The 15,170-nt window shown below is 36.1% G+C and overlaps 1 protein-coding gene across 1 annotated transcript; it reads right to left on the bottom strand.

Annotated features, from left to right (window-relative positions):
- Positions 1 to 1,261: 1,261 nt before the first annotated feature.
- Positions 1,262 to 13,360, bottom strand: VAMP727 (vesicle-associated membrane protein 727). Its single transcript, XM_010247106.3, has 6 exons — positions 13,050 to 13,360; positions 12,091 to 12,351; positions 11,787 to 11,985; positions 11,548 to 11,668; positions 1,708 to 1,770; positions 1,262 to 1,613 (listed from the first exon to the last, which is right to left on the bottom strand). The coding sequence occupies exons 2-6, from the start codon at positions 12,278 to 12,280 to the stop codon at positions 1,470 to 1,472; spliced, it is 717 nt and encodes a 238-aa protein (XP_010245408.1). The 5' UTR covers positions 12,281 to 12,351; positions 13,050 to 13,360; the 3' UTR covers positions 1,262 to 1,469.
- Positions 13,361 to 15,170: the final 1,810 nt, after the last annotated feature.

Genomic DNA, 15,170 nt, shown 5'->3' with positions numbered 1-15,170 from the left:
AAAACGAAAACCAATTCCGGCTATGGATTGACATGGAGACTGCCGTCTGAGTCAAATTGGTCCAATTCAATGTTGGCCTTTGTAAGTTGTAACCAGTTTCCGTTACCGTTATTAAAACCTTCCCTCCACAAAAACATATTGGGTGCAGTGCAAATACATTTACTGCAAAATTACGGTAATGTAAATGATCTGTGGATGCAAATTCTGATTTATTGATTTATTTTTGTTTCAAATTTTATCTTAGTAAAATAATACATGAAAAAATAAAGTAAAATTCAAAACAAAATTAAACAATAATTTGCATACTCCCATTAGTGCAAATAAAGTTGCACTGCAATCAAAAGAAAATCTATGTTTTTTTTTATACTAAAGGATAATATCTATGCTGGACGATTTGTCCCAGCGAAGATGCAGCTTTGAGTTCCGACCTCAACCTCTATGGGGATTCAGGCATTTATTAATACCAAAAAAAAAAGGAAAAAAAATCTATACTACGGGTAGAAGAGTTTTGAGGAATCAGAGATCACATATCCGCCCCACAATGTTAGCACATCCTCGCTATGTATTGAGAACATCTCCCGATGATAATATTAGGGAAGATGTTCCCAATACACGGCAGGGATATGCTGTGGGGCGTTGTAAGGCAACCCCTTGTGGGAAGGAAATGTGAACTCAAAGAATCAAAAGCCACCATAAATTTTGATAAATAATTAAACTACCACCAAAACGAGTTTATATGATATCAGTTGATTGGTTACAAGCTTTTCGGGTATTACAGTGAACTCGTTCGTTTTAGTTAATGGTTATAGAAAAAAAATTTATACTGCCCAAAAAACATGATAATAGAAGCGATTAGAAAATCAAACCCCATCCATGTATTTTGATAAATAGTACCTGATTTTTTAAGAAATAAATACTACCTGATTATTGTAAGATTCAAAATTTTAATACATATCAGACTGTATGGACTGATACATATCGTATGAGTGGCTTTCTGAATACACCCTTAAAAGAGTGTTTCGGGGTCTGGCTCTAGTTCAGGGGGTAGACGAGCCTTAAAACCAACACCTGAAGTTGAAGGAACCCGAAACAAATAGTGGGTATGATGTTCGGCCTAGTTTTGGTTCAGCGAGGCTGCTGGACCGGATCTCTTTGTCTCACACGCGCGAGTCAGAACTCAGAAGGCCAGTCTCAGTCTGCAAACGAATCAAATTTAAATATGAAGCTCAACCAATCTGATATTTTACACAGAAATTCCAAATTAATCAAATTATCAAGATCCTTTTTTTCGCATTAAAGCATTACCGAGACCTACATCAACGGACAACGATCAAGCTAGCTGGAAGGATAGGAAAGTAGTTTGAGTTTATACAAATCAGCACCAGTTCCATTGTACAAAGATACGTATTTTTTTCCCCTTTTTATTTGTACACAATAGAGAGGTTCCAGTAATTATTTCGTGCTTCCCATCAACATTTGAATCCTCTGCAACTCAAAAGCCAAAGTAGGATGATGACGGCCAGGATCGTACCTCCAACCATCAACTTAAGTCTGATATTCTGAAGCCACATCCTCCGCCTTAGTTGCCTGCCATGCCTCTGGAAACTATCAGCCTGACAACAAGTTGCAGAAACCACGTCAAGGATACATCAATCCTCCAAGCTCCAAGAAACATGTAGTAACAGTTGTAGGACGCCAATAAAATACCTGGAACTGAAGGTTTTCAGTTTTATCCACTAGAAGTTCAATCTTCTCTCCACGATCCAAAACCTAAGACAGTTTGGAATTTTATCGGGTTAGTTTTGACAGCCTACCTAATTCATCTATATACAAACAGTGTGTTTCTGCTGATAGACGGAAGTCTGTCCTGTGTCAACACAATGACATTGTAAAACATGAAAGCTACACGAATCCACCTTTGGAGGTGTTTGGTTCCATTGCCGTTTTCTGAGAAAACAGTGCCACGTTTCATCAGATATTTTCAAAAACGCATCACAATCTTCTGTTTGTATAAATGCATGCGTCGATTCTCAAAAAATCAGGCCACTTCGGGAAATGTCACTGATGTGGCTCCAATGTGGCACCATTTTCTAAGAAAATGGCAATGGAACCAAACACCACCTTTATGTCTACAACGTAAACGTTTCCCTTGCAAAGAAATATCAGGATTGGAGGGCAAAGATGGAAAAAATGCAGGTGGGATGCAGCATACTATAGATGGCAGCGACAGTCATGACCGACATCTGCATGCAACAACCTAATTTGGTTCTACACTAAGATGAAACTGATCCACTTCAGAACTGAAATAATCAATCCATAGGCAACTAGGGCTTGACAACTTGCTTATCAAACAGGGGAAAAACTAAGTTGCAACTTGCATGCCTGTCAACTCAACTTCTACATTACCTATCAACTGGTCAGGTTGCATGCCTCAAGGAAATTTGGATTATTCTCTCTACATTACCTATCAACCATCTAGGCTCCAATAGCATTTGTGAATCCACCAATTCAAGCTCTGAAGCTAGGGAGACAAGGGGTTCACTTCAGGTCAGGCCTTGACAACTGCTCCTCCGCCACCAGAAGCATAGCCCATGAGAAGAAATATGAGCCCAAGAGAAAAGATCACCAACTTATAAGAAAAAATACAGATTAAGATATCCATTTCCTTTATCCCGATTTCTTAATATTTAACCATCCATCAGTAACAACTAATGTTTTAAGATCTTGAAAAGTGACAACATATTCAAGCTTAAATCCAATGCCACTGCCATTATACCTAAGAATCCATCTTAAACAATTTCTCACAAAACCATTACCGTATTCCTAAAATTGTTGCTGAACAACAAACTGTAGAATTCAAGTTAGCCAATGATGATCCTGACTTTTCAGGGTCTTGGGAGGGATAGACTGGATATGGACCTAACCTTATGATTCTTAGGCTTGTCAGCCTGAGATTTTGCCACTGCACCAAGCAATAGCCTGTAGCGGAACAACAGACTCTAATCTTAAGAATTATCAACTTCTCCAGGGAGCAGAATCCATTTGAAAAAGGCAAGATAAAAGAGGGAAACAGGCACTCAGAGAGAGAAAAAATTACACATGTAAAGCCTTCTCTCCTTCAACTGTGCACTCACAATATATTTTAAACAGAAATGAAAATCTCAAATTTTGATATATTACAGACAATAAAACCATTTTATCAGTAATAGAACCATATATTATCAGGGTGTTTGGTATGGCTTCCGTTTATTTGATAAATGGTGCCAGGTCATCGCCATGTGGGCATTTGCCCCATCATGCTATTTCGCACACCTATTTATCTTATAAATGTTTGTCATGGTTTACATGCAAGCCAACCGTTGGGGGAAGCTTATTTTAACGTTTCCCCCAACCATAGTTGTCAAGGTGACAAGGCACCCTTGGAGGCTTGCCTCGCCTAATTGCCAAGCAGTTTTCTATAGCATGTAATAAAAAACTTTTATGTTCTTAATCTTTTGAGGTTATAATTATAAAATAGACATTTTAAACTAAAACAATCATTCATTTTGTCTGTTTATATACTATTTTCTTTTTATTATTTTCTTATTTGTTAGGGTTTAATCAACACAAACATTGCTAAATGCTGTATTGAACCCTCAAAGACTTCAAAACCTCAACCAATAAGTAAGGAAGAACATAAAATGTTGTCCAATCAACACATTTTCTTCTTTTTCTTTACTAATTTTGTGTGTTTATATACTAATTTCCTATAACAGAAATAGGGGTTCAGCCCCTATATTTTTTGAACTTTCTTTTCTTACTTCTTTTTCTTCTCGTGAATATGTTGGAATATGTTGATTTTCTGTACTTCAACATGAAGTTTATACTTATGAAAATTATGGGTATTTATTAAGGAAATATGATTATGGAACCTAGGGAACTACCCTGAGATACATGTTTTTACTTAGAAAAATCCATCGCCTAGGCGACTAGGCAACAAGGCGCCCCCCGTCGCCTAGCCTCACCTTGGCACCTTGAAAACTATGCCCCCAACACAAAGATGTTTATTTACTGTTCCACTTATTTGGCACCTAGTGGCGTCTAGCTGTCAACAAATACCAGAAAAAGCGTTTATCAATCACTTTTTCTCAGTTTTGAAGACAAATCGAGTACAAACGTTTGTTTAATAAATAGAAGCCATACCAAACATATACTACATGTCAAACCTAGCACCCTGAACACCAAATTGTGCCTAGACTTTGTCTCCTTCCCTCACCCACTTGTGCCTAGACTTTTGTCTCCAATAGATTTCTTCTTTGAAAAGAATATCCTCCAATTTCTTTCTCAACTCCCACCTTACCTCCTTATCCCTTTCCCCAAAAGATCCTTCTTCTTCCTTTGCATCCAACATCTCAATCTGATTGATCACCTCTTATTTTCTTTCTTCTAGTCTCCCAAAATGCTAATATTCCAATCCTTGGTTTTGATTTTCAGCTCTTTTAATTTCCAATGGAATTTCATGCCTTCCCAATTAGTCCTCGGATTTCTCTCATTCCATCACTCATTTACTTTCTCCCTAAACCCTAAATGATGTAACCACATATTTTCATATCTAAAAGGGGAAAGTCCTCTATCTCCAAAATCATGCTTACTTATAGAGATTGACCAGTGATCAAAGGTAACCCTAGGATTTGCCCTTGACACCAAGTCTCCCCAATGCTCTTCCCAGTCTACATTAAAAAGGAATCTGCCTAATTTTGAACAAATTGGTTCAGCCTGGAGATTGGACCAAGTGAAGCTGTTATGTAACAATTAACAAATTCAATTCCATGAGCTCAAAAATATCAATAGCATCATTAAATCTCCTCATACATGTTGCAATTCTTTGCCTCACGTTATTTTGACTCCTTAGTGAATCGAATAACATTGAAATCCCCTCCTAAACACCATGGTCCTCCCACTCCTCCCCAAAGACCTTTGATACCACTTAACTCTTCCCACAACTCATTTCTTTCTATATAACCATTAGAGCCATAAACATTAGTCAAAAGACTCAAAACCCATTCAAATCCATCAGCCACTTGTTTAAATTTGACAAACACTGAGAATGTTACAACAAATTCTTCAATTCCCTCCAAAACCTCATCCTTCCACAGTGTTACTATTCCTCCAAAAGAGCCCCAAGAGGGACTCATTGCCTAACTAAGACCATTTGCTCTCCACACACTTCTATCCCACCTGTTATCAAAAGTTGTGAATTTAGATTCCTGAATTAGAAATATATTTGGGTTTTCTTTCCTTAAGACTTCCTTTATTACAGCTCTCTTCCATATATTTCCCAAGCCCCTCACATTCCAACTCAAAATCTTCATTTCTCCAAGTTAATCTGCCCCTTGCCCTCTACTTCTATCTACTTCCTTTCCTTCCCCTCCCCTTCCTTTCACTGAATTCTTCATCCCCTTCCACATCCAACCTTAATCTTTCAACTTCACTCAACTTCCTTTTTCTAATTTCCCCTTCCTCCTTTTTGTTTTTCAAGTACACTTTTAGCTCATTCGGGTCTTTTATTTTACATCCCAACTTTCCTACAAAATCATCTAATGAGTCTTCTCTTTTTCGTCTCTCAGATTCCACCCTACCCCCGACTATAGGATTCCTGCTTTCCTTGCCCTCAATTTCCTTCTCCAATTCTACTCTTGTCAATTCATTGAGCTCTTCCATTATTAGGTCCCACACTCTCTCCCCTCTCTCAACTTCTTCCTGTACCTCCAAACCAATATTTTCATCTTCAACTTCCAAAATATGGGCAGGCAGCTTAAAAACTGTTTGGGACTCTGGAGAACAAGCAACAGGCACAGAGCAAGGGTTAGTATCCAAAACCAAAACCACAAACTTACCTGGACCTGGCTCCAATGAAGACTCAACAACTGGATGTGGAATCCCAACACTCTAACACAACTGTGAAGGCTGGGTTCCAACATTCATCACTGGAAAGGTTTTCTGCAAGGAGCTTCCTGTACTTATGTCACACTCACAATTACTCCCACTATTCTGTCGTTTGTCCATGCCTATAGAATCCTTGTGAGGATTCTGGTGATCCACCACTATTTTCTTACTGACACCCTGCCCAATATTCAGTTTCTGATTAGGTCCTCCTCTATCGGGTGTTCAATTCCCCCCCCCCCCTCCCCTAGCAACCAACTTGTGTTTGGCTTCAATTTGAATCCCAACTTCTGCAGTAGGCCAAAGAACAGGGGTAAAAACCTCATGATCTTCAGCAAAAACAATGGCTGTGTTAATCCTGTCCTAAATCTCCTCCCTTTTCTCCATATCCTCACTCAGACTTCCATCACTGTTCCCCCTCTCTTTCTCTGGTGGTTAACTGCTCATTAACACACTTTTTTTTTTGTTTTGCATTTTTTTCTTTGAGATTAGATCTGAAAACCTCATATTCAGACCTACACAGTACTTGTCAATTTGTTGAATACTGCCGCCAGATATTCAAGACAGTAAGTAACTGACGTCCAACCGCAATATTTGCTGATTCCATGCTTTTAGGTATCTTCAGACTTTATTAGCCTTGCTGAGTTCCATGCTTTAAGTTATCTTCAGACTTGATTACCCATTTAGCTCAAAGAAAACAGGAAACCACTTCAAGTTTTGACAAATTCTCAAGCAGGGATGTGTTTTACAATTATCATATTCAAATCAGATATCCATTAATATTAGCGGAACGAATTCAAACGACAATATTGAAAATCCAATTGATTCTTATCAAATGTAAATCTGTCAGATTTCTTATTGGATCAAATTGAAGACAAACAAGGGAGAAGGTGCCAGTGAACTACTTACAGTTTTTAGGCATATTAAAAACAATTAATTGTGAAAATATGGGCATAAATGTCATAAAAATAAATATTGGTGCATACTATATATGTAAAATAAAAATAATAAATATTAACAGATCGAATCGGCAAATATCCAAATTTGATCCAATAAGCTAATGGATCAGATTTTGCGATCCAGTTCAATTCGTTTAACTTTTAAAAGGATATCTAAATTCGGCTCTTATCAGATCAAATTTGAATTCGAAATGGATCAGATCCAACTCATTTGTAGCCCTCCTGTACATATTTGCATTTAGAATTTCAATGAAATACTTTACCATTTTGCTCAAAAAAGTTTAAAATAATCCCCAAACATTGCTTCAAATGGCTTCTTATTTTCCATGGATCAAAATTTATACAATGGCTAGATAAATATATATTTGGTTAGACTAATGGACTTAATCCCCTAATTCAAATTAGAAATGGCATATTATAGAAAATATCATATCTATTAGTTTGCACTACAATACTCCCATAACAACATCCTACACTTGTTGCTCTTTGGATGAATCTAGCTTATCAGCATAGCTTACAAGATGCTAAGGCATTCATCAAAAAAAAAAAAAAAAAAGATGCTAAGACAAGGCTAGACGACAAGGGGCACTTTGTTGCCTAGCTTTTCTTTTAATTAAAATCCCTAAGTCCTAAGGTAATTCCCTAGGTTACATAGAGAAAACAAAATTCAGATAACATAAGGACTGAGAGTGCTTTTGTCCAATGAAAAGATGAAGAGAGCACTTATTTATCAAAAAAACAAAAAAAAGAAGAGAGCACACGTCCGTTCAGGTTTTGAAGTCTTCAAGGGTTAAAGATAGCATAAACCAAAATGTGTTTTGATTGAACCTTAACAAAAAGAAAATAATAAAAAGAAATTAGTATATAAACTCAGAAAAATGAATAAAGGGTGTAATAATGTCTGTTTTATTATTAATAATATCAGAAAACAAAAGATATATAAAATTTGGGCAAAATGTTTTCTTGGCTTTCTGTAAACAAACTGTTTAAGGATAGGAATTATAACACTTTTTTGTACATGAGAATCTTTTTCGTAAAGCAGGGCTGGGGGTATAGGACTGCATAGGCAGTGAATGTAAATCCCTGTTTACAGTAACTTGTTGTACATGTTTTGTTTCCTTCTTTAATAATTATACTTTACCTATTCTCAAAACAAAATAAAGATATATAAAATATTATATAGTGCTTGGTATAATTACAAAAGAGCTAGGAATGTAAGTGAGACAACTCTCCCTTGGTGCCTTGGTGCCTAGGTGTTGCCTTGGCAACCATGCTTACCACACAAAGAAGATAAGAGTAGACAACAATATCTAAAACCAGTCATCTAGATTTTAGAAAGCTCATTTCCAAAGGAATACACATTTCTCAGGATGTGCTGCAAGTTTGCATCATAGTATTACCCTATGTGAAAATGTTATCCACAGATACCCCATGTGAAAATGTTATCCACAGACAAAAAAAAAAAAAAAGAAAAGAATCAGAAGGGAGAAACCAGAATAAAACACCTAAAAGAATCAAGTATAAAAGCATATGCTACAACTTAAATGAGCAGATGCAACAGCCCTTGTGCCAGACACAGAATGATATCATCCATGTAGTTTGCCTTGGGCCACCTAGATAAAGACTTTCAATAAAATTGTTATTGAAACTATCTACTATCTCTGTTTCTCTCAAGCTCCTTCTTGACGAAGGAAATTTATCAAAGCTATTTTCCTGATTGCTCAAGAGTCAATACAGGGAGGTTTTTGGTGATACATGAAAGATTGCTATTCAGTATCCAATGGTATTGTCAATTGGAGTCCAACTTTTAGAAAAAGTTTGAATGACTGGGAGGTTCACCAATTGTTAGAATTGCTGCAAACTGTGCAGGCTCATGTCAAAGGTGAGTACTACTGATTCATGCAGATGGACATGGGAGGGCAGAGGTGTGTTCTCTGTGAGATCATTTTACAGAAGTTTGTGCCAAGAAGATCACCATGAGTTCCCAGGTAACAGAATCTGGCATGGTGGAACCCCTTCTAAAATCAAGTTTTTTGCTTGGACTGCAGTTCTCAGATAAAAACTGACCCATGATAAATTAATAAATAGGGGAATGTCACCAGACCAGTGGGGTGTGTCTTATGTTCTGAAGATTTGGAAACAACCAACCATCTTCTCTTGCACTGCTCAAGTGCTTCCAAAGTATGGAGTGTTCTTCTGGATACATTTGGACAGGTTGGGTTCTTTCCACAATGCATTCAAGCTTTTCTATTGAGTTGGCAGATCAGTAGTGCAAGTATTAGAGGTTGAATTGTCCAGGGAATGTTACCAATGGTTGTATTCTGGTGTATATGGGGGGAAAGGAATGTTCAGGTCTTTGAGAACTCTCGTTCTGGTGATCATGTATTGCTGAACATAATCAAAGGAATGCCCAGCTCTTTGAATACTCTTGGCTGTCTTTTAGCATCCATCATTCTAAATGCGTCTACAAAATTTCATTAAAAATTCCATTTCTATGCTTAATTTTTTAATCTTCTGTTTTTCTACCCTCATACAAAGACTACAATTCTCAACAATTACTCAAAACATTTCAAACCCCTTTCAACCCTTCGTTTGGGTCATTAAATCATCCTTAAACCCAATTCTAACCAATCAATACCATCCTAAACTCACCTTTGGGTCATTGTCATACATCAATTTGATAATTGAGTAGCCAGTCCTACATCACATATACTACATCCATGTTCATCCTTAATCTCTCCTCTTTTTCAACTTGTTTAACTTCCATCTTGCTTTTTCTGAAAATTGTTAAAAGAAAGAAGGTACATAATTCAATACTCCAATGCATAGCACACATACTTGCTAAACAGGACAAGAGATGTAAGGAGGCAATATTTTTTTTGATGAATGGATGTAAGGAGGCAATATTGGAGACTATTACAGTAAGAATAGCACACTGGGTGAAAACTTTGAAATTATTTTCAGATTTCTCAAAGTAAGACTTTTTTCAAAGCTAGAGGTCAATCGCCCTTTCTTCCTCTAGGAAACAAAAGATCCTGGAGGTATGGTCTCGCCCAAGTGGCAAGTGGACGAAACTGAACTTTGATGGAAGTAGTTTAGGCAATCTGGGACTCTTCGGAAATGGAGGAGTGATCAGAGATGGGAGTGGGAATATTTGTGGTTTGTTTTCGGGGCATATTGATCAGGTTGATTAAGTAAGAGCTGTGAATTCATGGATTCTATTGTCAGGGTGCCAAAAGCTAAGGAAATGGGAATTACAAGGCTGGCTGTAGATGGGGACTCAAAAATAGAAATTGGTTGGTTGAAAAAGGAGAAGGGGTGTTATGGAAATTCAGAAATGAATTCAGGCAGTTCAAGTTGCTGTCAAGACAATTGCAAATTCATGCAAGATGAATTAGGAGCTCTGCTAATGGTTTGGTGGATGGATTAGCTAAGAAAGGAAAATATGGACAATCATTTGTATTGGACTCAATGTTAAAAGGGTGGAGGGTCTTTTTGTTGTAAAGGGCTCTACTCCTAACGACTTGTTGTATTCTCTTTTTCTTGTAAGTTTTAATAAAATTCCTTGAGTCAATGATTTAAAAGACATGCCTAGGCACAAAGGCGAGGCACATTTTAGGGTAGGTGCCTCGCCCAGGTCCTAGGCGCATGCCTGGTGTGCCTAGGTGTGCACCTGGTGTGCCTTGCACCTCAGCTCAGGCATGCGCCTTTTGAAAATTTGATACTTTTTCGCTCACTTCTTTCACTCACCGAAGCTTCGAGAACCCCCTATTTGGTAATGTTGTCCATTCATCATCCTAATAAAATTTCTTAAAAAGAAATTAAAACTATAAAATCATTATTTTTTATGTAAAAACTAAGAATTTAAGACCCTAACATGGACTCGTTTGGGCTTACCTCGAGGGGCATGGCACAATGGCAGCTCGTAGAATCAGGAATGTAATATGTCACATTAGCTACTTGAAGTAATGTAATTGAGAAAAAAAGAGATATTGGAATTTATATGCTTTAAAATGTTTTATATGTTTGATTTTATTTTAAATTCTCATTTGAATATGCTTTACATGTGATGTTTATGTATTTTAATTTTAGACAATAGGTTTTTAAAACATTTATTTTAAAATTTAAGTTTATATTTTTATTAATATTATGTTTAATAATTTTTTATTTTTTGCATTTTTTTTGAATTTTTTGGCACTTTTTTTTGACATTTTTTATTTTTTAGCTTTTTTTTTATTTTTGCACCTTGCTTAAAAAGGTGCACGCTTCACCTTGCACCTTGCGCTTTTAAAACACCGCCTTGAGTTTCTGATGAAAAAAAAAAAACAAACAAACAAGAGATGCAACATAAATTCCTAGATCTGATTGTGTAATTTATGGGACTAAAATTAGATAAAACAAGGAGTGGTACTTCTTGTAACTGTTCGATAGTATATGCAGGGATGAAGTTAATCATACACCTGGACTCAACAATGACATGGATCGGTAAGGAAACAATAGCTTGGGGTTTTCTAGGGTTTGTAATAAGATCAGAATTTAAATCACCAATTGAACAAGTATGTAATTCATATTCTTCAGCCTTTTGCAGACATATTAAATACTGCATGAATTACTGGATAGATTTTGTCAAACTAAACATGTCAACACCCCAAGGTGAAATATGTACCCTCTCAATATTGTCCATCATGATTCCTTTGACCTCTGTTATTTGAGCCTTCAGTTTGGATAGCTTACTGATCTCTTCTGGATGGTTCATGCAATACTGCATGTGTTCCTTGAGCCTGGGACTGTTCAGTCAAGCACAAATTACAGGATCAAAGAACATGAAAAGAATATACAATAAAACAAATAAGCAGTGCATAACTCAGAATGTGCATCACTGAAACACTGAATATCTTGGCATACCCAAATTCCCTATCAAGACTGTATGCAACACTAAATCTATCCTCCTCAAACAAATCATCATCGTCATCGTCAGCAAGCGGATGTGGCCCCGCATTGCTAATGCTTGCCCCATAGCGCTGTTTAAAATCATCGTTCACTCGGTCAAGAAACACAAAAGGTAAACTTCTTCCAGCAGCTTCATCAGCAACAACAAGAAAAACTGAAAATCCATGATATATATCCAATCAAACATGAGAGTTGCTAGAAAACCAGATAAAGCACGTCAGGGAAAAAATCAAGTAAATGAATAAATAAAAACTCATACCGAATCCACTGTCAATGAGGAAGTTGAATATGTAACCATCACACGAATAGGCATACTTGCTGCTATTTGAGGGTAGCTTCTGTAAGCACTGAATTGCAATGGTACTGAAGTTCCCAGTAAATGAAGTGTGTTCTGCTAATACAACATTCCCTTTTGCAACAAAACTATATATTAAGCCTTTCTGACTCATAGCTCAGGTTTGGCTTCCAATGTATCAATACCCTCAAGTACTGTGATCCAGTTGATTAATACACTATAAACCTACAGAAAATCATAAAATCCTATTTCAGTGAACTAAGCAGCAAGATGTAAAATGCCATCAGAACCTGGAAAACCTCATTATCACTGCTTACAGAAAGATAACCACTTATGATTATGTTAAAATAGGTCAAATTAAAAATACGAACCAATGCGAGATGTTACACGAAGAACATTACATGGAAAAGATGCAAAAGTGGATGACTTGGAGTATGCATGACTACTAATTCTTAAAATAGTCTAGTTATTCCTAATTGCACATGATTAGTCATTCTGGTTAGTTATATGTGAATTCCGAATCTCCTACATAGAAAGTATTCGAATATTCTTCAAATATTCACCGAGTCTAATAATCAAATAACCAACAAATTCGCTCCACATTAAAGGTTGCTATGATTAGTACAATTCAAACAAACGATGACAAAAGTAGGAATTTCATCTGCAAAACTTAGTATCAACACTATATTGTAGTTTTTGCAGAATCATAGAGTGCAATTGGTTCAATTCGAGTCAGAAACCAGATCTTGGCAACGCAAACACTGTGATCACATAATAGGAACATGAATCTTCTTTAGAACAGACGGAAATTTTAAGAAAACGTCGAATGAATAAACCCGATTTAAGCAGGAGAGACAGAGAGAGAGAGCCGAGAACGAGAACCAAACAGAATCAAGAAGAAAACGAAGAGGCATGGCTCGAACCTGAAGGCTGAAACCCTAAATTCGTTTGCTTGGTGGTTACGGTTCGTTCGCCCCTCCGCAGAAGCGTCGAAAAGGAGAGAAGAAATCTCAGGAGTCCGAATAATTTGATTCACGGCGTCAGTCAGCTATCATCACATTCACAAGGTAATGCTGTTCAGTCGATTTAATAATTTTCATCGTCAACTTCAAGGGTAAAAATGAACGTATTGAAATTGTCTATAAATCACGTCTTAATTACAAAGTGAGTCATTTTCTTTGATATTTTTTCATAAGTACATTTTCTTTGTATATCTTTTCATAAGAATTTTCGAGCATCGGACTTGGCTTGGGTTAGGGTTTGAGGCTTTGAGACCAAAATTTGATAAGGTTGATGAAAATGATAGTATTTGTATTTGTACTTGTACTTATATTTATACTCTTTTCAAACGGATCCTTGAATTTCTAATCAAATCCGATCCAAATTGCACCCATGGTAATCTAAGCATTGTTGAATTCAGACCGGTAAAGACTTGGAGCATAGTTTTGAAAAGTGGACTGGACCGGATGGTTGGATCGAAAAATTGAGAATCGGTCGGTTTTATTTCACTCTAAAACCATTTTTTGGCCAAAAATCATTGATTTGGTTAACAGTCCGCTAAGCTAAGCGATTAAGCCATTAAACTGTCAACCTGGACAATGGTTTTTTGCCTTTTTTTTTGTTTATTTTTTTGTTTATTTTTTGAAGTCAGAACGTGTCATCCATTCAAACAGAATAGTGGGACCATTTGACCTGAATGATTTCCTATCCAGTCCAGTTTTAAAATTTACCCTATAATTTATGTATTATTAAAACACCCCATAATTTGCAACCTTATTATTTAATTCATCTTTCATCCACATGTTTGTGTTTTTCATTGCTCTGATTGGAAAGAGTACAAATGCAAATATATACAATATAAATACATACAAAATAATACAAAATATAAAATTTTTACATTCTACATATTTGCATTTGTACTCCTTCCAAACTAAGCCTTTTTAATACAAAACGTGAAAGGGCACCAGTCTAAAATTTTATATTTCAAAAATACCCCTAACAACTCTCTTATCAACCTTTTTAATACAAAACTGCGGGAAAATCAACATTTGTTTTTATTGAAATAATTAAAATGAGGCACCTGTACTATGGGGATAGTAACACTTAAGGGCTCAACTTTTGATAACAAAAAGATACCTTGTACTTATAGAAGACTTATGCTGTTTTTGGTTGTAGTGAAATTTTATTTATTCTAGTACAAATCACAAATGTATGATAGTGCAAATGAAAAAAAAAATGCAATTTCTCATTTAATTTTGTTTTGAGTTTTACTTTATTCTGTTTCATGTCTTGATTTACTTCATTTATACTGGAATCAAACCAAATAAGTTAAAATTTGAAACATAAATAGATCAAAATTTATACTTAAATCATTTATACGGCCATAGTTTTGCATCGATGCAAATTTATTTGCACTACAATCAAGCATAACCTTAAGTTCAACCATTAGCATTCTGTTAATTATCAAGAGCACATGATGTCATGTGTGCCTTGAAACACTTAAAAAAACTCAAAATCACCCTACGAGACTATTTTGCCCTCTCCTTTATTTGAAACATAAATAGATCAAAATTTATACTTAAATCATTTATACGGCCATAGTTTTGCATCGATGCAAATTTATTTGCACTACAATCAAGCATAACCTTAAGTTCAACCATTAGCATTCTGTTAATTATCAAGAGCACATGATGTCATGTGTGCCTTGAAACACTTAAAAAAACTCAAAATCACCCTACGAGACTATTTTGCCCTCTCCTTTATTGAATCTTTAAAACCCTAGTTCTTAACCCATTCTTTCCTTTTTTAAAAGCTTTGACAAATAAGACATTAAAGCAACACAACAATCTCATCAACCTTCCCGAAGGTTTGTTTCCAAAGAGGTATGCTAGTTAAAGTAACCATATCCATTTCTATCATTTTGCAATTTTATGCTCTTAGCTATTCAAACCATGTTACAAGTGAACCCAAATCTCTCATTGTCACAAGTGAACCCAAATCTCTCATTGTCACAAGTGAACCCAAATCTCTCATTTCCCGGGATA

Source organism: Nelumbo nucifera, chromosome 6 (genome assembly GCF_055504915.1).
Source record: "Nelumbo nucifera cultivar China Antique chromosome 6, China Antique-T2T, whole genome shotgun sequence".
Lineage (NCBI taxonomy): Eukaryota > Viridiplantae > Streptophyta > Magnoliopsida > Proteales > Nelumbonaceae > Nelumbo > Nelumbo nucifera.
Note: the sequence above shows the minus strand (reverse complement) of the source record. Positions and strands in the feature narration are given on the sequence as shown.